Source organism: Taudactylus pleione, unplaced genomic scaffold, assembly GCF_031769625.1.
Source record: "Taudactylus pleione unplaced genomic scaffold, aTauple2 ptg000216l, whole genome shotgun sequence".
NCBI classification, from domain to species: Eukaryota; Metazoa; Chordata; class Amphibia; order Anura; family Myobatrachidae; genus Taudactylus; species Taudactylus pleione.
In genome coordinates, this window is record NW_028284618.1 from 5,867,317 (window position 1) to 5,891,811 (window position 24,495).

General features: G+C 44.0%; 1 protein-coding gene across 1 annotated transcript in view; it reads left to right on the top strand.

The window, feature by feature from the left end:
• TRDMT1 (tRNA aspartic acid methyltransferase 1) overlaps positions 1 to 24,495 on the top strand; it is a 53,392-nt gene that overhangs the window by 16,882 nt on the left and 12,015 nt on the right. The window contains exons 2-7 of the mRNA XM_088478649.1: positions 3,933 to 4,042; positions 14,062 to 14,138; positions 15,853 to 15,924; positions 16,341 to 16,406; positions 17,947 to 18,016; positions 20,739 to 20,822. Of these exons, the coding sequence (XP_088334775.1) occupies positions 3,933 to 4,042; positions 14,062 to 14,138; positions 15,853 to 15,924; positions 16,341 to 16,406; positions 17,947 to 18,016; positions 20,739 to 20,822 (479 nt within the window). The remainder of the gene's footprint in view (positions 1 to 3,932; positions 4,043 to 14,061; positions 14,139 to 15,852; positions 15,925 to 16,340; positions 16,407 to 17,946; positions 18,017 to 20,738; positions 20,823 to 24,495) is intronic.

Consider the following 24,495-nt stretch of genomic DNA (forward strand, 5'->3'; position numbering starts at 1 on the left):
CTGATACGGAAGCTCAGTTGCATTTTCAGTTGCAGCTGAAAGGGCATAACGAGGTGTTCACACTTCACAGCTAGGCCAAGTTCATAGAGGGATAACTTCATAGAGGGTGTGTCGACTGAATTACTAGTTGTACATATGTGTACTACACCTGTTTTCATATGGACTTTTTGCACCTAGAATAAGGCAAGTGTTCACTGATGATGACGGTGGCTATGTAACTAAGCGTACAGCGGAGCACTAAACGCTGTGTACTGGCGAAAATACACTTAGTCCAACACACGCATTGCGGGGAGCGATTACAGCCGACTTGCATCCATCAGCCCTTTAGTCTCATCTATGGCTTAAATTAATCATAATAGTAATGGGACATGGGGCCCGATTCAGACCCACTCGCTAGATGTGTTCGCACGCAGCCAAAGTATGCAAATCCCGTGATCGCATGGCAAGGCATTATCTTAAGATGCCCACTTTCCCCTAGTGATACACGCAATCTCCAGGAAGTGTATGCAACAATCGGTAACATCGGACCCATACGCAGCACTAGTGGCTGACCTTACCCTACCGCAAGCACTGCGAGTGCTTCAGTGTTAAATTCAGCCATGTGACGTGTATTATGACGCTACGTCTTAATTATGTACACGGCGTTAAGACGCTCAGACACGCCTGCGTTCGCACCACCACTCCCATTTCCATGGACCAACCCGTCACCACCCACAAATGACTCGTCCTGTCACTCGTTCTAGTGAGGCGTCTGTGCACAAGGAGCGATCGCAGTGACTGGTTCGTGCACGAGCACTGCGTCTTATACGCATGCGCAGATTGCAAATATCGGCAGGCTGCATGCGAACGCATCCTAGCGAGCGGGTCTGAATTGGGCCCATGGTGCCAAGTTGGTTTTACCTTTAAACTAATTGCTGCTTTAAATCTAGTGATTCTCTCACTGGACTCACGCCACTCCTGCAAATTACGGGCTGTTACATTTGGGGGGTCATTCAGACCCACTCGCGAGCAAAGTTCGCTCGCTACCGGGTCGATGTTGTGAGAATGCGCATGCACACGACGGAGGTCTCGCACCAAAGGGGGCGTGCTGTCGATGGTGACTGACAGCACGCCCCCTTTGGTGGGCGTGCCGGGGGCGTGGCGGCCAGACGGAGGCGTTCCCATGGGAACGCCTACCGTCTGAGTCCGGCCCCACTGACATCAGTAATGATGTCAGTGGGAGTGACTTTGGCTCCTGGGCTTGCAGAAGCGAGACCCTACCGCAAGGTCTCGTCGCAAGCCCGATGGTCGCGATGGTCTTTGACCATCGCGACCATCATCATGGACGCTCGCATAAGCTGTGGGTGGTAACCCACAGCTATGCGAGCGTCCATGAGGACGCTCCAAAAACAGGTAGGAGGGCCCTGATTCAGAGCGAGCGCTCTGGTCAGAGCGTTCAGCTCTGAATCAGGCCCTTGGTGCGTTGTCGGGATCCATAAATGTCAATGTTACAGGGCTGTATGTCTAACTAATTCTATATAGATTACATGGTGCTCAGACATGGATTTACCCTAGTTCTAGTCTGCAAGAAGGGAGATTGGAAATTTTACTGTTAAGAAACTACGTCGCTTTTATTATATCCGGGACCCATCAGCAAACACCATCAATGTGCTAAAATTAGATGTTAAACATCCCGAGGACCCCACAATATTATAGGAGATGACGGTGATTTGGGCACTGCATCTACCGCCTCTCAAAATACCGTGCAATATATGGGCAAGGGTGAATGAAAGGGAGGAAAAAAACAACGTTTTAAAAAGACAATTAACTAACTTATATTTGTATTTATTTACTTGAGGTGTTCAGCTTCACACATCACAAAACATAAATGTCAATTTACAAATTACCAGTTTAACTAAAACCAAATATGACCCTATATATTGTAAGCTTGCGAGCAGGGCCTTCCTATCTATATATCTGTATGTTATTACTCAATTTTATTCTATTAATATTCACAATTGTAAAGCGCAACGGAATATAGGGCCTGATTCAGACCCACTCGCGAGCGGCTGTCCGCTCGCAAGTGGGTCGATGTTATGCACTGAGCATGCGCACGACGGAGGGAGCTCCGTCGTGCGCATGCGTCAGACGCGACGAGCGAAGGAAAGTCCTTCGCTCGTTGTGTCCGATCAAAGGGGGCGTGCTGTCAATGTTGATTGACAGCACGCCCCCTTTGGTGGGCGTGCCGGGGGCGTGCCTCCCTGACGGGGGCGTTCCCACGGGAACGCCTCCCGTCAGAAGCCGGCCCACTGACATCACTAGTGATGTCAGTGGGAGTGATTTTGGCTCTGATAGAGCCAAAATCACTCCGGAGCTTGCGGTTGAAAACCTCAACCGCAGGCTCCGGCTCGCAATTTCGATGGTCGCGATGGTCTCGACCATCGCGGCCATCACAAAGCACGCTCGTATAGCCTGTGGGTGGTGACCCACAGCTATACGAGCGTCCAGGAGGACGCTCCATGAAAATGGAGCCCGGCCCTCATTCAGAGCGTGCGCTCTGCTCAGAGCGTACGGCTCTGAATGAGGGCCATATTGCGCTATATAAGAAACTGTTAATAAATAATGTAAAAAAATAAAATAAAAATCCATTCTGATGCTGTATTACAAAAATGGCCATGGAGAGGTGCAGGAGCACGTTAGTAAAAGTTAGACGGCAACACAGCACAAGGGCCTGATTCTAAATTGCACACAAAAGCGGCTGCAAGTCCCGATGACTCCTACAGCCAGATTTGGAGCCATATGCTAACACGAGCATCCATACGATGCTCCCTGTCATCAATAGTATCGTCAGTAACACCTACCCTATCATGCTGGGTGCAACAGATCCATCCGAAACAGGGGTCCCCTCGGTATAGGAACGACTCAAAGTCAGATGGAACTCTGGCTACATTCCCGTGACATTCCCATGAGATGGATCTTTGGCGTGCGTCCGCATTGTTGCCACCCAGAAATTCCCATTTCACGGATGAAGAGATATGGCCTAGATCCATCCGATTCAGAATCACCCAGAGATATGCAAAGATGCGTATATGTTCTCTACTGTGCATGCGCTGTTTGCCAAAATTCGCTAGTCGCGGCCACATACAGACCTACAGGTGACTAAGAATCAGGTCTTTGATCTGGGCACACAGAGATTTTACAAAAGAGAACACTAGTAAAAGGAGAACATTCGCTTTCACAACATGTTAAAGAGGTACAAACTTGGTTAAAAAGAATGATGAACAGATTCTGAGAGCTGCCTTTAATACTCATAGGTGGAGATAGCACTGGGCAATTGGCCCATTTAAAACAAAAGAGAGCATACTGTATGCTGGAGCAATAAGTGTTGTCGGCAGATTTTCATAAAAAACAGGACTGACCCTGAATTCTGGGAGAGGTGGTGGCTATAGGTGTGGATAAGTTAGTGTTGGTAGCACACACTAGATGTCAGTGTTATCTTACCTGTCCTGTTCGCTAACAATATAGCATTGATCAGTATTCTCTCCTGGTGTCTGAGCACCACTGCGGAAAGCAGGTGCTGGAAAATTACATTTTAAATGATCACAAACTTCATTATGAACTTTTAATGTTTAAGGGGATTTGTAAGTGAAATACAACAATGGATATACATATTTAATGTATGCAGATATAATGTACACGTTTAATATATATGAACATTTATAGCTACGTGTAAGCTGTTTTACCAATTGAATCCACCTGAAGGTTTGACAGTATAAGTAAATATGGTTGCTTATAAGTAGGGAGACAAGGACTCAAACATTGAGAAGGAGTGTGATGGACTGAGACAATAATCACTTATAAAAGCAAATAACGACCCTCTATTAGGCTATCCATATTTATGTATTAGTTTGTGTAGGATGTTATTGAAGAAATTGGTCTGTAATTGTTTTCAGAAAGTGGCGCATCTGCTGAAGTGGTGGCAGCGGTGGACGTCAACACGATCGCTAATGAGGTGTACAAGTATAATTTTCCCAATACTCCGCTATGGCCCAAGTCTATAGAGGTAAGTTCTTCTTCCTGATATAATAATACACAAAAGAACTAAACAGTAATTGGCTTAATTAATTGAATTATTGCAAAATCACAGCTAGAACTACAGGGCTCTTCTCAGAGCATTATGAATGTACATAGTGGACCTCATTCTGTCCGTCCGGCCGCGGCACCCTGCTTACTACCTTATGCTAGTGTGAGTAATCGCCCATCTCTACCAACTGTCCGTCCATCATGCAGAAGGCTGCGCCGCTCATTGGTTTTCCGTCTGCAGCTGTCATCCTTAGTATTAGGATTTACTGTACAGCCACGCCATGCTGGGGGGAAACAATCCGTCAGAAACAGGCATCCTATCTCCATCTGCATGCTACAAGCGAGTATGGAAGTCGGCCTACATGCCCGTGTCATCCTAGTGCAGGGGTGTGTCTTTTTTCTGCTGAGGGCCATTTTGATATATATAACATTATTCGTGGGCCCGCTGCAGGCCACGCTCCCTCCATGCGATGTCAAATGGGGGCGGGACCACAATCGCCAGTGAGTACAGCAATGCCCGGAGCATCCTGAGGATGCTTCGGAGAGCTGTAAGGGCAGCGGTGTGATCGTCTGAAACATCCTAAGGACGCTCCAGGCGGCACTGCTGCATAGATTCTGGCTGCAGAGGCTAGCAGAGAAAAGCTTCGATAGCCAGACCAAATTACTCCGCGGTCCTTATACGGCCCCCGGGCCTGAGGTTCCCCATCCCTGCTCTAGTGAGAAACATCTGTTCTGTGTGATTACATCGTACCCACTCAGAAACTCCCATTTCACGGAAAGAGTCAACAAACTCGGGGCCTGATTCACAGCCGCTCGTAAGCGGCCGCTCGTTCGCTCCGAGCGATGTTCGCACATCTGCCCATGCGTATGGGTCGTAATGCGCATGCACCAAACAGTCAGTGCGGTCGGAAATCGTGTGCTCGCAAAATAGCGAATGCCTGCTAATTTGAGTGACAGGATGAGGCGTTTGTGGGTGGTAACAGGGGAAGGTGTTTGAAAACGGGGAGTGGCGATCCGAACGCAGGCGTGCCAAACGGTCAAAACGGGCGTTTTAAGGCTGTGCATAATTAATAAAGCAGCGTCATCGACCACGTCACTAGGTTGTCTTTTAGCCTGAACTGCTCGCATGATTGCGGTAGGAAAATGCTACCACAAGAATAGCGAGCAGTTCATACGCCTTTCGATGGCCAGGGGGCGTCTTTACAAAATAGCGAGCCATGTTTCGTTCGCTCGTTCAGGCATAGAGGCGTCCACAGACCGCAAAGAGCGAGCGCTCAATTTAAATATCCAGCCCCTTTTTCTGAACGAGCGAGCGCAAATAGCGTCCGGCTCTGCATCAGGCCCTCGGTCCACGTGCGTAGTCTGAGATTGCTCTCTGACATGCTTGTGCAGCTTGCAGATATCCGCAGCATCTGTCCACATATGGACTTGCATCCGACTCAAAATCAACCCCAGTATGCGCACATGGTTATATGACAGCCTTTTAGTAGACCATGAGATCAGGACGTCATGTGATCTACCGCAGCTGCAGTGCTTCTGATGCATGGGTCAGGTCTCCCCTGCTATAATATGACAACACTCCCCTTCCCCTCCCCATTTAGTGCAATCTCTAGAAACTCTGCTTCATATTGGGACTACCCTCATCATATTGATTTGTTACCAATGATATGTCTAATAAACTTATTTTAGGTATGTTTTTCTTACTAGCTAAACAAATGCACTGCATTAAAGGGGCTAGTCTCTTCTGTGTTTAGTATATCTCCAAAATGATTTGGTAAAACCTATAGGTCATTTTCTCCTTATTTCCATGCTAAAAAGCTACTTAAAAACATGACACAAATGTAACGTGTAACGCATTCCACAGGTGTGGGACCAGGACTCTCTCAACCGCTGTTGTTTTTATTCCACGTTGCTACTGTATGAATTTGTTTGCTTAAAAGCTAATTAATAAAGCATAATGATGAACAATTGAGGCTTGAGAAGTGTGAGGATACCATGCTTATGCTTCGCTCTAGTGCACACTCAGTGCTGGATGAGCCTAGGTGCTGGCTGAGGGAACCTACATTTGGAATTACTTGGGTAAACAAGAGGACAAGTACTAGTCTGCTTCATGTTCTATGCAGACAGGATAATAGTAATAGTAATAAATTATGCTTCACAAAACCCCTACTAAACAGCCCTACTCGGGGGTATTGTCACCGATTCCCCAATCTCTGGTTAATTTGTTTGACATCGGAGCAAGGACCAAGCCAGAGATCCTTCTGCTTTTTGGCAGCCAAGTAACAAGAAGAAAAAAAACACAAGTAATAGCAGCTCAGAGAGAAAACAAACTGACACACACGTAACGCGAGGGGGGGGAGTTAGGGTTAGGCTGCGGGGGAGGGTTAGAGTTAAGCTACAGAGGGGGGGTTAGGGTTAAGCTGCAGGGGGGGGTGTAGGGCTAGGCTGTGGGGGGGAGAGGGTTAGGCTGTGGGTGAGTGTTAGGGTTAAGCTGCCGGGGGGGGGGGTGTAGGGTTAGGCTGAGGGGGGGAGAGGGTTAGGGTTAGGCTGTGGGGGAGTGTTAGGGTTAAGCTTCCGGGGGGGAGTGTTAGGGTTAAGCTGCGGGGGGAGGGTTAGAGTTAAGCTACAGAGGGAGGAGTTAGGGTTAGGCTGTGGGAGAGTGTTAGGGTTAGGCTGCCGGGGGGGGGTGTAGGGTTAGGCTGTGGGGGGGGAGGGTTAGGGTTAGGCTGTGGGGGGGGGAGGGTTAGGGTTAGGCTGTGGTGGGGAAGGGGAGGTTTCGGTTTAGTGCTAGGATGCAGATCTGCAGGTGTCTGGATTCTGAGCGCTGGTATCCTAAGCACCTGCATGCTGTACCCAACCCGTTGGTTTTACATTAAATATAAATAAATATACAATCTATAGCAATATATATAACGGTAAAAAAATTTAACAAAACCTCTAAAACACGAAAATTGACAAAGCTACATTGGACAACTGAATGGTATATTCATTAGAAAATAAGAGAGCAGCTCCTATACATATTGTGTATTTAACACCAAAAGGTAACCACAAATATAAGTAGATACAATGAGAAACATCCAAGTAATATAGGGTGTAATTAGGAACAGTGTCAGTGTTTTGGAGTGGATAAAAATACAGTCCCAAATTAGGCAATTCCATGCTCCTGGTAGTGCGGACCTCAACAACTTTCAGTTCGCTCCTATGGGTAAGGTACATATGACGTTTCCCATCCAGATATGTTAAGTTCAGAGTGGCCACAACTGATATCACTGATGATACAACTTCAGACAACCATGCAGTTGGAGGTCTGTAACACTTGCGAGACGTATACGCATCTCGTGTAGTCGGCTGTTTTGGAAGAGTAAATCTAAGTCTTGGGGTGTTCTATAGTGCCGGTGTGACGCTGATGGGAAGAAATCCACAGGTATAATGATAGTGCTAGTATAATGAACCTCTAACATGTTTCATTGTAAAAAAATTATTTAATCAACAAAGTTCATGACAGGTGATGTTCCCCAGCTTAGCCAGCCAGACCTGTCTTTCTCTCTTTCTTTCCTTCTCTGTCAAAAGAGTTTTTTTTTGTGTGTGTCTGGTTTGTATGGGATGTAGTTATGATCCTGGCGGTCGGGATGCCGGCTCCGGAATCCAGCCACCAGTCAGAATCCAGGCGCCAGCATCCCCACCTCTGACATATTGACGATAAGTATTGGGGTTAAGGTTAGGCTGCAGGGGGGGGGTTAGGGTTAGGCTGTGGGGGAAGAGGGTTAGGGTTAAGCTGCCGGGGGGGGGGTTTAGGGTTAGGCTGTGGGGGGAGAGGGTTAGGGTTAAGCTGCGGGGGGGGTTAGGGAAAGGCTGTGGGGGGAGAGGGTTAGAGTTAAGCTGCGGGGGGGAGTTTAGGGTTAGGCTGTGGGGTGGAGAGGGTTAGGGTTAGGCTGTGGGGATGGAGAGGGTTAGGTTTAGTGTTAGGATACATACCTGCAGGTGTCTGGATTCTGAGCGCTGGTATCCTAAGCCCCTCCATCCTGTACCCAACCCGTTTGTATATTTATTTATATTTGAATATTCTCTTGAAAGCGCTGTGTTATATGATGGCACTATAAAAACATCTCACAATAAAATAAATAATACAATATTGAGTACTGGCTGAGTAAGTGCAGCTGCATAGATCTCTTACCACAGACGGTGAAATTGCTGGTTTAAACTACTATGAATCATCAGACTACAGATATTTTTCTGCAGATCTGTGATACTTGTTTCCTGTCATTTTTTCTGCACAATAGAGGAAAAGGAGCAATATTTTCTCTAGCTACTCACCTATTCTCTAACATCCTGTTTTCTGTTATTGCAGTGGATTAATTTGTCATAAGTTATCCTGGTTTCTCAGCCAAGTAATATGGCTGTGCAGTTTTTATTTTGGAAAATAATTATTGCCTTCCGGGACCACTGTATTTTTAATTATGGTTGTAGACTTTAATGTAGATCAGAGCAGGTGTGATACTTACGTATTACCTTTCTATAGTAAATGCTAAATTCTAAGCTTCAATATACCTGAATGCCTAGCTTGACAGGACAGGGGTTGTCCACATGCAGGAATCTGTACTTGTTGCACCCTGCTGTGGGTGTTGAAGTAGGGATATGACCAATCAGGTGACAGCATTTTTTGAGATATTCTTCAGAGCTTCACTGACCAGTTTAGTGGAGTGAGGGTACAGTCCCAATTACTTCCTGCACAAATCATATTGCTGGCTCCAGGGCTTGTTACATATGGAGAAGCCATAACTTGTTTTAGGGTTCTTCCCCTATGATAAATAGGCCGTGACCAGTAACCAGGAGTCAGGTGACCCCTTTCTCATATGACCACGACTCCTTTCAAAGGTGCAGGGTCTACTTATCGCACTGGGTGACATCAACACTATTGATGCCACTTCCCGAAGACAGTATGTTTACCACTCTGCCAAATGACAGCATCCAGGAGCGTAACTAGGTATATGAAGGCCCCATAGTAAAAGTTTGTAAGTGCCCCTATGTACCACCGGGTTGGGTACGGGATGCCAGTGGTCAAAATCCTGACGCCGGCATCTCGACAGGGTAGAGATACTGACATCTGTTGGTAGGTATCTTAACCCATCTTCTACCCCTATCCATACCCCTCCCTCCCCGCAGCCTAAACCTAACCCCCCCACCTGCAGCCTAACTCTAACCCTCCTCCTAACCCCAGTACTTGCCTTCGGGATGCCAGTGGTCGGGATGCTGCCGCTGGGATTCTGACAGGTGTCCGGATTCCGGCAGAGGTAGTCTGAGCGTCAGCATCCGATTTGCCGGGATTATGACCGCTTCCCGTACCACCCAATGGTGAAAAATGTACAGTATATAACACATGTTGACAAGATAGATGGCCCCCCTCAGCACTGGGCCCCATAGCAGCTGCACCCCTTGCACCTATGGCAGTTACGCCCATGCCTATGGTAGTTATCTCCACGCCAGCATCACAAGAAACATAACAGTTTGTGAAATCTATGAGACCGAAAAGATATTCATACACTGATCACAAAAGCAATGACTCCGGAAACATACAGGGGTATTCAATTTGGAGCGAAAAGTCTGTGCTGGACTTTTCGCTCCACATCGCTGATTTTCCTGGGATAAAGTATCGGGCGCGTGCCCGCTTTATCCCTGTATTCAATTAAAAAGCTACGAAAACGGGAGCCGGCGAAATAGGATCAGCGGAAAAAAACGGGATTTACCTGGAATAAATTATAGGACCCCCCTAAAGCTGTCAAAATATGGGGATCACTATGGGTACCCCCGTTTTAGCCTGCAAATGAAAGTCGGGGTTTTAAATAGCCGCGGCAGGTGTTTTTTTTCCGACATTGAAGAAGTGATGCAGAAGAGCACTAAGGTTATTTTTTTAAGTGGTCCCATCAAATTTGGGGTACATGAAAATGGGTACTAGCATATTTTTATGTCCCTAAAGTAATTTAAAAAAAAATCTGCAAAAATGCACCTGCCGCTAATAGCCTATTCTAGAAAACACCTGCCGCATACTTGCAGAATAGCCCTGAACCTATTTCCTTATTTTTAAACACTTTTTTCCATTTTTTTTTTTCTTTTTTCACCCCAAGTTTTAAATAATTTTTTTGGGGTGTCCCTAATTTTTTTTTTCTACTTTTTTTAACACAGTTTATTTTTAAATTACATTCCCAGGGGTGCAGGCTATTTTTTTTAAGCCTGCACCCCTAAACCCCAATTCTGCACTTTTTTTCGCCACCTATTCAGTGATGAAAAGTTATCCCCATTTTTTTTCAAAGACTTTTCGAACCTTGCGAAAAGTCTTTGAAATTGAATACGGGGATAATTCAAATCGGCGAAAATGACGTCATCCAAAATGAAATTTTCGGCCCAAATTGAATACCCCTGATAGGCTCCAACGGCTGTATTGTGGGCATAATGGCTAATTGGCTTATGGGATTTTTACAAATCTGAATTGCTGACAACTGCACTGATCCTTTCTACCTAATTTACAGATGAAGTCTATCAGGGGTATTCAATATGGGTGCGATAACATCGTTTTTGCGTTAATATCGCAATTATGACGTCATTATCGCAGGTTTTACTTTTACACCCTATTCAATTTCAAAGACTTATCGCAGTTTTGAAAAGTCTTTGATAAAAAACGGTGATAAGTTTTCACCATTGAATAGGTGTCGAAAAAAAGTGCAGAATTGGGGTTTAGGGGTGCAGTCTTAAAAAAAATAGCCTGCACCCCTGAGAATGACATTTAAAAAAGAACTGTGTCAAAAAAAGTAAAAAAAAAAAAATAGGGACACCCCAAAAAATTAACTTAAAAATTGGGGTGCAAAAAAAAAATGGGGAAAAATTGTTAAACAATAGGGAAATAGGTTCAGAGCTATTCTGCAAGTATGCGGCAGGTGTTTTGAAGAATAGAATTATAGCGGCAGGTGCACAAATGCAGAATTTTTAAAAATTTACTTTAGGGACATCAAAATATGCTAGTACCCATTTTCATGTACCCCAAATTTGATGGGACCACTTAAAAAAACGAAAAAAATAACCTAAGTGCTCTTCTGCACCACTTCTTCAATGTCGGGAAAAAAACACCTGCTGCGGCTATTTAAATCCCCGACTTTCAATTAAAGGCTAAAACAGGGGTACCCATAGTGTTCCCACATGTTTTGACAACTTTAGGGGGGTCTTAGAATTATTTTAAGGAAAAATTCGTAACTTTACGCAAATCCAACTTCGGAGTTTCCCGTTTTCGTTAATTTTATATTGAATACGGGGATAAGCGGGAGCGCGCACCAGACTTAACGCAGAACAAAACTCCGATATGAAACGTTAACTTCGACAGTGAAGTTAACGTTTCATATTGAATACCCCTCTTAGACCTGCTCGTTAGTGGTTGCAATGCATATAATATTTTACTTTTCTTTAATTGGTCAATAAAACATATGGACATTTAGTAGCACTACAGTACTGCTATGTAATCATTTGGAGTAATGTATGTAATGAAAGATACAACAGTAGTGTAGAGATACCTCCCAACATTTATCCAGGCAAATGCAATCCCTACCCTGATCTGCCCAATTAATACTCACGCATTCTAATGAACTCCTGTCCGTTTTGCAGCAATCATCATCCTTTTTGAGATCTGCAAACCAGGACTCTGCCACCTAAATTGGAACTATTGGAAGGTAGGAATGTGTACAAAAAAGTTACTCTCCCATTAAAATAATTTCTGTAAAGCCATTGTTGGTCACCTTGCAGTTCCCTTTTATACTTCGCTTTTACTGTACTGGGACAATTTTAGAACAAGCGGTCAGCTGCTTACCTCTCCTACATATCTGGAGGGGAAGATGGTAAGAAAGACCCAGTGCTAAAGGGTTAATCTGATGGAGTTCTGTAGATATATACACTACCAGTAGACACTGATTGCGTTCCAGGTTCAGTAGCCCATCTAAGGGGTTAGTCCCTTTCAGCCTATTTGCTGGTTTGTTTTTGTCTTTAACGTGACCACTATACCATCCAGCTAGATTTGTAAATTACTGTATGCCCATAAAACCGTTCTGTTTCTTAACCTATGACAGCAGATCCGATTATATAAAATCCATGCTAAAAAGCACAGATTAGGAATGATAAAGCAGTGTCCATATAATTGGACATTTTTACATTTTTATAGAAAAGAATCAGCCCTGCCTGCTTTGTCATTCTCTATCACAGACTGGAATGGACATTTCACAGTAAGATCATTTTAGTGTAGCTTATTCTACAGGGAAAACATGTGCACCTGAATAAAATCTTAGCATAATTAGATAGTTGTAGCCAGTGCATAATGGTGAATATGGAGTAGATTGTGTCATTAGCAATATTACTGTTGTGCAAAGGTTAACTGATAAGTCAGCTCCGTAATGTACTACAGTCATCATTTTCAGTGCATGTCACTGTGACATTGCTAGGAAACGGTTCACATTTACAGATTGTGATGGTGCACTCAGTTGTGCACTATATTTACTTTATTATGATTATGTTATTACCAGATATGTTTATTTTACTGTGCTAGATTCATTGCTTAGCAAACAGTGGGACTATTGTGTGGACTAACACCATTTGTAGTTATCCATTTGCTATCATCAGCAGTTTACGGCACAGAAAAGGTACTTATTGGATATGCTCATAATAACCAGGTATATGAAGGAATATAAACCCTATTTATATACAGTTTTATTTATTTTTTATACATTTTTTTATAATTTTTTTATTTTTTTTTAAATTGCAGCAAAAATTATTCTGGACCGAGAAATGTAATTTCACATTAACTGGCCTGAGTATATCTTCTATGGGTTGGGTACGGGATGCCGGCGCTAGAGTAACTAGCGTTCAAAGTCCCGACGCCGGCATTCCGACAGGGTTAGGATAACAACACTTGTCAATAGTTATAGTTCCGGGCCCCTTTCATTCATGAACCCCCCCACCCCCCCGCACACACACACCCCCATGGCCGGAGAACACTGCTGCACTGTGCAGTGTCTAATTTCCTCCACACTAAGGGGGCATTTTGTAGGAAGTGTAGCATCTCTGGGCTTAGTAGAGGTCCTAAAGGGCCTTCTATACCAGACCCTATCAGAGTGAATGTTTCACTTAATACACGCCGCCTTTCATGCCAATTTATTACTTCCTCCCACTCCCGCCTCCAAGATTTTCCCGCACTGCTCCCCACTTTTAGAACTCCCTCCCTCTCCCCATCAGACTCTGCACCTCTCTATAATCTTTCAAACAAGCTCTTAAGACCCACTACTTCATTAAAGCCTTCCAGCTCTCATCCTAACTTGCTGCTACATCTTCCTTCCTCCCCGCCTACCCTATCTGTGTCACTCCTGTTTGTCTTCCCCTCCCTTAAAGAATGTAAGCTCTTTCGAGCAGGGCCCTCTACCCTCTTGTGCTTCTCCCTACTGTAATTTAATTTATATCTTACTCCCCACTAGGGCAACCAACACTCGGCTGCTTATGTGGGTGTTAAGGTCGCTAATATAACAATGTTTATTATATATGTCCATGTCCTGCTTTGTATTGTAAGTCACTTGTCACTTATTTGTTCATGTACTTTGTAAGGCGCTGCGGAACACTTGTGGCGCCATATAAATAATTGATAACAATAATAATGACCCCCCTCAGTCCCTGGCTATTCAAGTGAACACAGTCTTACTCTTGGTGTGAGAGGTGGCTGGTGACCTGAGCTTGGCCTATATAATATAATAGAGTAGGATATGTTAGCAACAGTCACACCAAGGTATATTCCAGTTTCCACCTACAACAAAAGTCCTACAATATGTCCTTGTAATACCTTTCAAACCCTGACTACAGTGGATGGAATTTTGTACTGTTTATAGAAGTTTAGGTTCTGTTCCATTGTTGTTAGGCCTTACACCATGTATAGATTAGGGCTGTGCATATGACTCCATATATGTTTTTCTTTTATATCAGGGAATAACTGTAAAAGAGCTGGATTACTTGTCTTTTGATATGATCTTGATGAGTCCGCCCTGCCAACCATTTACACGGTATGTTGTCCTTTTTAGGTAGAACAGTGCACATTTAAAAACATATTAGCTTAGACCAGGGGTCTTCAACCTTGGCCCTCCAGCTGCTGTAGAACTACACATCCCAGCATGCACTGCCACCTTTTTGATATAACCGCATGCTAAAACTATGGCAGTGCATGCTGGGATGTGTAGTTCCACAGCAGCTGGAGGGCCAAGGTTGAAGACCCCTGGCTTAGACCTTTTCCCCAATGGGTCCCAAACTTTTTTGAATCACGGCGCCCTAGAGTATCAGCATTGTTTTCACGGCACCCCTAAGCCAAAAGTTTGTTATTGATAAATTCCCCAAAAAATGTAGTAAAGTGAAGTAAATTGTGCTGACCTGTCATCCTTAGGGTCAGTTATGTGGTGGTGGACAGGTTTGTGCTTCTGTTTGTCCACATATTTACATTACAATGACCATAAATAATTTGAGTTGGTGCTGGACAACCAACCTAAGGCACCCTTGCAAATGTCCCGAGACACCCCAGGGTGCCAAGGTGCACAGTTTGGGAACCACGGTGTCAGAAATAATGCATCCGCCTGTGCTCAGGAGCGTTTGTAGAGCCGAGGCGTCTTTTGGACGCTGTCTGCTCTGCTGACTTGAATTTATTGCAAGTGAACATATCAGAGTTCAAGTCATGTTTTCTATATTCCCCTCTTCCATCCCCCAAACCACAAATAAAGGGGTTGGTTACCACTGCACTGAAAGCTCGGGGTCATTGCGTTTTCCTAATGCCAGCTGGTAACCAGCCCAAGTGTTATAGTAACATATTATTTTAAGACCATTCTGCTTTATTGATAGCTATGGTTACTAAATATTCATGTGGCTGCCAGTTATAAGAATAAATTGTTCTGGGAAACCATAGCGTATTATCCAGGTGTGCTCTATCAGACCTGCCATCAGCGCCCAGCGAGAAGTTGGGATCATTTAAATATTAATAAGGTGATACTATTTTTGTAAAAACCTCGTTTCACTTTATTTTCAGGCTCAGGGTCTGATTCAGCAAAGAACGCAGTTGCATATATGCACGCAATCGGCCTATTCACACTGCGCATGTGTACGCATCCCTCTGCGTGTGCGTGAACCAGGCACTGCGATCGGGACTGCGATCAAAGAGGCAACGCAGGAAATGCCGTTTGTGGGTGGTGACGGGCAAACGCAGGTGTCCCAGTGCGTGTCAACGCCGTTGCAGGGGCGTGCATAAATTAGCCACTGCAATACCAGACACCGCCTGAGGCCTCATAGCGTGCGCTGAAGTAAGCAAATCCTGAGTGAGGTCTGACCTGCCTTAACTGTGCGTATGGATCCGATGTTACCGATTGTTTAGCTATGTTGACAAAGTATACGGATATGAGTAAGGGGAAGTGGGCGTCCTTATGTCAGGCTGCGATTGCAATGCGAGTGCAAACATTTACATATCACCGCTGATATTAGCAACTGCGTCGCGTGCGTACTGTATAAGCAGAATAGCGATCCATGCTGAATCAGGCCCTTAGTTCCTTTATTTAAAAAAAAAATACATCATTTAAAAAAAAAAAAAACATGAATTAAGATTAGCTAATTGTATTTCATATCTTAAAACTACTTACATGTGCACTTTTTGTTGCTATCTTTGAAAATCTCCTATTGCCATTCATGATCTAATTACTGTGCATATTTTATGTGTTTGTTTATGTTATTTTCCCGTTGTAGGATCGGCTTGAAAGGTGATGTGTCTGATCCCAGGGCAAAGAGTTTCCTCTATGTTTTGGAAGTCCTCCCAAGGTACACTGTTGGCTCTTACATTAAAGTTATAAAACTTAGATTATCCTTGAACTAAGTTCCATTAATTAATTATCTATATAATCACTGCTGTTCTGTTTTCTGTTGAATTGCATATTTATTAATAATTTTTTTTTTAATAATCATGTAACGTTAGTTTACGTATACTGATAATTATATCTTGCCTTGTCTATGACCCTGCTGTAATTACCTGCATAGCTGTAGTTATAGAAATATAAGCATTGTACCAGTATGCCTGTAATACACTTATTCATGTCATTGCTCCCATTTCTGTGCTGTGGAGTTCTTTTACTTTCTATCCTTCATGTGCTATACATAATAAAAGATCTGCTTAGCGTTTTGGTAATTTAATTCTTCTTTAAAGTCTTTCTCTTGTTCTTATTTACTAATGTATATAGATTAAAGAAACCTCCCACGTATATTCTTCTGGAGAATGTGAAAGGATTTGAATCCTCTGCAGCACGGTAAGTTTTTACATTTGATTGAAAGTTTGTCTGCCTGGTGTATTTCATGAAGTATTTAGACAGGTAAAGGGATCATTTCAAGAAACCCAAAGGTGCCTATACGTTATTGGTGGGGCACTATAAACTATCGTTTTCTATCAGGAAGATAAGAATTCTTGTGACTAGTTATTAAAGTTCTCCTACAGGGACAGTGGCTCAGATTAGAGGAAAGTGTTGTATGTATCTCTTTGATGTAAGAGTGAGGTCTGTGGGGATAATTTATATTTAGGTGCAAAGTTTGTCCGGAAACAGGATTTGTAGCTGGGCATCTCGTGTTGCGATGCAATCTGTGAAAATGCAACCATTTAATACACAGCAAGTTATGCATGCTGCACACACATACTGACCAGTTCTATTGCTGCACTGCATTTTATAGTTCATCCAGGCCACTCTACCTTCACAACTCTAAATCAAGTTATGCAGTTTTCATTTTCTCCCCTGCAGCACAAAATTTCTCCAGATGCGACTGTTACACACAATATATGGATTTGCTCTTATTTCTCAATTACAGTTGATGATAGGAAGACACAATGGGGATTGGAGTTGAGGGTGGATCTAGACCAGTGGTGTCAAACTCGGGCCCTCGAGCTGTTGTGGAACTACACATCCCAGCATGCAGTGCCACAGTTTTGCTATTAGGGCATGCTAAAACTGTGGCAGGGCATGCTGGGATATGTAGTCCCATGAAAGCTGAAGGGCCAGAGTTTGACACCACTGATCTAGACTATTCAAGATTTCCTACTACTCTGCTGCCAGAGCCATTAACAAATCAGTGTGCTACTAGGTATGACACTGTTGTACCCAGTTACAGCGCGACCACACAATTCATAGATGTGGTCGAGGTGACCAAAAAACATTTAAAAGGAACTTGTACAGTGGGCTAATGCTTCTCAGTACGCCCCTGCTGGGTCCGCCACTGCTGGCTACGCCCCTGCTGGATCCCCCCTGCTGGATACTCCTCTGCTGGCTCTCCCCCTGCTGGGTCCGCCCCTGCTGGATCCCCCCTGCTGGCTCCGCCCCTGCTGGCTCCCCCCCTGCTGGCTCCGCCCCTGCTGGCTCCCCCCCTGCTGGATCCTCCTCTGCTGGCTCCCCCCCTGCTGGATCCTCCTCTGCTGGCTCCCCCCCTGCTGGGTCCTCCCCTGCTTGGAGTAGAGAGTGAGTAATATGAATTAGGATGGAGCGTATTTGAGGACGTTAAGAAGCAGCTGGGCGACTTATCAGGAAATTGCTGCTGTTCAAACAAAATACAAAAAGTGTAGATGCTGTAGGACAGCTTTAGCTATGGCTTTGGGGAGACCATTAAGGATTTTGGCTATATTCCTAGCCAGGTCTCAGCAACAGAATTTATATGGACAGATTGTAAGACTATACATTAATTAGTGATCAGCCTGGATTAAACATTTGAAGTGATTGGCATGTATTGTGTGACTATGACTATATATTAATGAGAGATATTTGTCTTGGTATCTGTACATCAATTTAATTATTTAACTTACTGCAGAGACGCATTGATCAAAACACTGCAAAGCTGTGGGTATGGTTACCAAGAGTTCCTCCTGTCTCCAACTTGTGTAAGTAGATTACAATTTGTTCTCCCTCAAACAGTCTATGTATGATGCTGACAGTGCTTGGCCTATCCCCTTTGTACAGTGCTACAGTCAGAGCACCTATGGTTAAAAATAATAATACATTTAGAGGTTGCCTTAATTATTGTTCATGAATATTCCTTAATTATAGTTTCTTTCTTCTTATACCTGTCTCCCCATGTTATCCCACATCCTTTCTAACATACTATTAACTAAAGCTAAACACTGACTCTGGCACTCATGTGTCATGTATATTTCATACAGTACATCACACAGGAGTGCCAGAGTCATTGTCAGTTGCCTTTCTCTATGGAATAAATCCTTTATTGTATGAACGTGTTGTAGGCTGCCCCTGGGGACAAGTGGCGGCTCCCTCACCGTGTCAGGAGCCGAGTGCTGGACGTAATGCTACAGTGCAGGACCCTGCTCCTGTCACTGAGGAGGAGTCTGCACTTTGGGGTCACCTCTTGGCGGGCCGCACCCCCCTTGTGACGCCAATGGTGTTACATACTGCACATATACAGTCAGGTGCATAAATATTGGGACATTGACAGAATTTTCATATTTTGGCCTCCATTCACCACCACAATGGCTTTGAAATGAAACAAACAAGATGTGCTTTAACTGCAGACTTTCAGATTTAATCTGAGGGTAATTACATCCAAATCAGGTGAACGGTGTAGGAATTACAATGGTTTCTATATGTGCCTCCCACTTTTTAAGGGGCCAAAAGTAATGGGACTATCAACTCAAAAGCTATTTCATGGACAGGTGTGGGCTATTCCCTAGTTATTTCATTATCAATTAAGCAGGTAAAAGGTCTGGAGTTGATTCTAGGTGTGACATTTGCATTTGGAATCAGTTGCTGTCGACTCTCAATATGAGATCCAAAGAGCTGTCACTATCAGTGAAGCAAGCCATCATTAGGCTGAAAAATCAAAACAAACCCATCAGAGAGATAGCAAAAACATTAGGTGTGGCCATATCAACTGTTTGGAACATTCTTAAAAAGAAAGAATGCACCGGATAGCTCAGCAACACCAAAATACCCGGAAGACCACGGAAAACAACTGTGGTGGATGACAGAAGAAAAATTTCCCTGGTGAAGAAAAACCCCTTCACAACAGTTGGCCAAATCAAGAACACTCTCCAGGAGGTAGGTGTATATGTGTCAAAGTCAACAATCAAGAGAAGACTTCACAAGAGTGAATATAGAGGGTTCACCACAAGATGTAAACCATTGGTGAGCCTCAAAAACAGTAAGACCAGATTAGAGTTAGCCAAACAACATCTACAAAAGCCATTACAGTTCTGGAACAACATCCTATGGACAGATGAGACAAAGATCAACTTGTACCAGAGTGATGGGAAGAGAAGAGTATGGAGAAGGAAAGGAACTGCTCATGATCTAAAACATACCACCTCATCAGTGAAGCATGGTGGTGGTAGTGTCATGGCGTGGGCATGTATGGCTGCCAATGGAACTGGTTCCCTTGTATTTATTGATGATGTGACTGCTGACAAAAGCAGCAGAATGAATTCTGAAGTGTTTCAGGCAATATTATATTCTCGTATTCAGTCAAATGCTTCAGAACTCATTGGACAGCGCTTCACAGTGCAGATGGACAATGACCCGAAGCATACTGCAAAAACAACCAAAGAGTTTTTTAAGGCTAAAAAGTGGAATGTTATGCAATGGCCAAGTCAATCCCCTGACCTGAATCCGATTGAGCATGCATTTCACTTGATGAAGACAAAACTGAAGGGAAAATGCCCCAAGAACAAGCAGGAACTGAAGACATTTGCAGTAGAGGCCTGGCAGAGCATCACCAGGGATGAAACCCAGCATCTGGTAATGTCTATGCGTTCCAGACTTAAGGCTGTAATTGCCTGCAAAGGATTTGCAACAAAGTATTAAAAAGTGAAAGTTAGATTTAGGATTGTTTAGTTTGTCCCATTACTTTTGGCCCCTTAAAAAGTGGGAGGCACATATAGAAACCGTTGTAATTCCTACATCGTTCACCTGGTTTGGAATTACCCTCAAATTAAATCTGAAAGTCTGCAGTTAAAGCACATCTTGTTTGTTTCATTTCAAAGCCATTGTGGTGGTGAATAGAGGCCAAAATATGAAAATTCTGTCAATGTCCCAATATTTATGCACCTGACTGTATCTGATTAATTGATATTATGTTATCTCTCTCTCTCATACTTTCTCTCTCTCTCTCTCTCTCTCTCTCATATACTCTTTCTCAGTATAACATATCATTCATGTTTGAGGCTCATATGTGTTCCCAGGAAAGTCCTTTGTTTCCCCTCACCCAAAATTTTTATCTGCCAATACTTATTTTGCCATTGTGTAAACTCCTGATGATGTAACTGGGATATGTCATTAAAGATTCCTATATTGGTCTTATCTTACTTGGGAACTAGAAGTAATGATGAGACTGAGCAAGCATCAAGTCACATGATTATTTTTCATGTCAACAATTTGGGAGCCTCACCGATGCAGAAATAGGGACGTTCAGCTTTTTGCACTCTTAGCAGACGGCAATGACTAGATTTGAACGTACATGCAAACATATGTCTGAAATGGGAATGAAGTATGCTTCTAGCAGATTTTCTGTTGTGTTCTGAACACAGAATGTGGCTGCCAGATTTTAATGTGCAGTTTTTAAGTACATCTTTCCCTATATTTTATTTTTACTAGCTTGGAATTCCAAATTCAAGGCTGCGATATTTTCTCATTGCAAAGCTTCAAGCAGAACCATTTGCTTTCCAGACCATCGATAAAGTGAGTTTCCAGTTTTGTTTTGTTTTTCTTTATGCAGCACAATGAAACATGTATCCAGCTGCATGTGATTTAACGTTTCCTGGTGTGGTTTTGTACATAAACCACTTAAAAAGCAGAATAGCCTTCTGGGTACTTCCACTTGCATGCCAGCCCTTGGCAGCAGTGCCCAGCCGCAGGCGTGTCTCAGAATGGCACGTGCTTGTGCAAAACCTGGAAGTGAATCTCCCTCATTGATGTAGAAGGAGAGGAGCTGTCTTTTAAACAGTCTAAAAAGCAGTTTCCTAACATATTAAGGCTCTAAATAGAGAGATCATATGACTGTCATTAAGTGATGGGGAAAATAATTTTATTACAATCATGATATGGAGAACGTTAGTTATTTAGTGTCTGCCTAAAGAGAATTCATTTTCAAGCTGCCGTTAATTCCTAGGTCTTTCTACATATGATAACATCGCCTTCACTCATTAAACAGTAGAGTTGATATTAATTTCTGAAGACAAGACTATAGATAGCTCTTCTGAAAACATACTTGTATTTACTTCTTAAAGTGCTGATTGAGGCAGTGTTGATGCTGTAAAGAAATCCACTAGCCCTTTAGAGAATAACTGGTGTTTGGCCATGTGAACCATTTGTCAGCAGGAGAGACGTCTGTTGATGTTTTATCTGCTGAGTAGAGATGTTTCTATAACCCCAGAGATTCCGTTTGACCAATTTGATTTAATTCTGACTTTTTGCAAGTCAGGATTGTTTTCTCCAGTTTGCACTTAATGCCTGCAAATCAATGATTCACTCCACTTTGCTGGCCCACATCAGTGATCCACTCCAATTTACTGGCCCAAATCAGTGATCCACTCCAATTTACTGGCCCAAATCAATGATCCACTCCAATTTACTGGCCCAAATCAGTGATCCACTCCAATTTACTGGCCCAAATCAGTGATTCGACATCTGATCCTGGACTTTGTGCAAATCATTTGCATGGTGCAGCAAGTGACTGAGTAACTGACAGCTACTTCAAGTAAATAGAAGCTTTGATTGTATCAGGGTGGTTAACCAGGTACAGGACAGAAACATTGTACAGAAGGATAGAAGTATTATAGGACAGATGCACTAACACTGGAGGGTAGCAGGTCTAGTACAAATTGGAGAAAAAGTATTTTGCAGACAGGGTACTAGATGGGTGAAATACTCTCCCAATAGGCCACTACAGACTCAGCATTATGTATTTTATTTTTCTAAGTGATGTGGATGTGTAATAGTTCATTCTGCATTGTTGTCACAATTAACGTCTGACTCGCTGTGCAGTATATGAGGTGAATTGGGTTTTATGTGTGTATGTGTGTGCGCAGATTTACCGCCATGGCCAAAAGTTTTGACAATGACACAAGTACTGATTTGCACAATGTTTGCTGCTTCAGTGTATTTAGACCTTTTTGTCAGATGTTACTATGGTATACTGAAGTAAAATTACAAGCATTTCATAAGTGTCAAAGGCTTTTATTGACAATTACATTAAGTTTATGCAAAGAGTCAATATTTGCAGTGTTGATCCTTCTTTTTCAAGACCTCTGCAATGCGCCCTGGCATGCTGTCAATCAACTTCTGGGCCACATACTGACTGATGGCCGCCCATTCTTGTCTAATCAATGCTTGGAGTTTGTCAGAATTTGTGGGTTTTTGTTTGTCCCCCCGCCTCTTGAGGATTGATCACAAGTTCTCACTGGGATTAAGGTCTGGGGAATTTCCTGGCCATGGACCCAAAATGTCGATGTTTTGTTCCCCGAGCCACTTAGTTATCACTTTTGCCTTATGGCAAGGTGCTCCATCATGCTGGAAAAGGCATTGTTCGTCACCAAACTGTTCTTGGATGGTTGGGAGAAGTTGCACTTGTAGGATGTTTTGGTACCATTCTTTATTCATGGCTGTGTTCTTAGGCAAAATTGTGAGTGAGCCCACTCCTTTGGCTGAGAAGCAACCCCACACATGAATGGTCTCAGGATGCTTTACTGTTGGCATGACACAGGACTGATGGTAGCGCTCACCTTTCCTTCTCCGGACAAGCGTTTTTCCCAGATGCCCCAAACAATCTGAAAGGGGATTCATCAGAGAAAATAACTTTACTCCAGTCCTCAGCAGTCCAATCCCTATACCTTATATCAGTCTGTCCCTGATGTTTTTCCTGGAGAGAAGTGGCTTCTTTGCTGCCCTTCTTGACACCAGGCCATCCTCCAAAAGTCTTCGCCTCACTGTGCGTGAAGATGTACTCACACCTGCCTGCTGCCATTCCTGAGCAAGCTCCCGCAGCTGAATCAACTTTAGGAGACAGTTCTGGCGCTTGCTGGCTGTTCTTGGGCACCCTGAAGCCTTCTTCACAACTATTGAACCTCTCTCCTTGAAGTTCTTGATGATCCGATAAATAGTTGATTTAGGTGCAATCTTACTAGCAGCAATATCCTTGCCTGTGAAGCCCTTTTGTGCAAAGCAATGATGACTGCACGTGTTTGCTTGCAGGTAACCATGGTTAACAGAGGAAGAACAATGATTTCAAGCTCCACTCTCCTTTTAAAGCTTCCAGTCTGTTATTTTTACTCAATCAGCATGACAGAGTGATCTCCAGCCTTGTCCTCGTCAACACTCTCACCTGTGTTAACGAAAGAATCACTGACATGATGTCAGCTGGTCTTTTTGTGGCAGGGCTGAAATGCAGTGGAAATTGTGTTTTTGGGATTAAGGGCCTGAATCAGAGCCACTCGCTAGCGATGTGCGCTCGCAAGCGGCCCAATGGTTTACGAACACGCATACTTCGTTCTGAGCGTGCGCGAACTACTCTGTGCGATAGCAGCTCGCTCGCCCAGCAAAAACAGCCCAGTGAAATGAGTGACAGGAGAGGCCGTTTATGGGTGGTAACAGGGGCAGGACACTAATAACGGGGGTGTGGAGGTGCGAACGCAGGCGTGCCTCGGTGTTTCAACGCCGTTTTTAAGGGGTGCATAATTAAGAGGCTGTCACGTCTGAGACTGGAGAAGAGGACGTGGTGGGCCTAAGTTGGGGAAAGAAGCGGAGACGAGGGGCCTGGATGTACGTTCTCCTCATCCACAGGTCTTGAGTGTTGGCGAGACCTGGGCAAAGGTGCGGAGTCTAACCCACAGGATGGTGTTCGCCAGTGACCCCCCCAATTGGGATATGGGCTTAGCTGCACCCCGTGAGCAGGTCGCGGTCCTTTGACCAGGTACCCAGGCCCTGTAGGGATAGAGACACTACACCCGTGGCCCAGCGAGGATATGCCTGCTAGGCACCAAACAGTCCCTTAAAACACTGTATAGAAAAACACCTTGACACGAGGATCAAATGTCAATAAGGATTTCAAGTGGGCAGCAAACTCACGGTTACTTGAGACGTCACCATAGATAGAAGGCACACGGGTAGAGGTGGTATACGTTGTAGCACGGATGTTCACTGGAGACGTAAGGCACACAGGTGGGGATGGTTACACTGCTGCACGGGTATTCACCAGAGACGTATAGGCACACAGGTAAAGGTGGTAACACTGCTGCACGGGTATTCACCAGAGACGGGAGGCACACAGGTAGAGATGGTATACACTGCTGCACGGATATTCACCAGAGACGGGAGGCACTCAGGTAGAGATGGTATACACTGCTGCACGGATGTT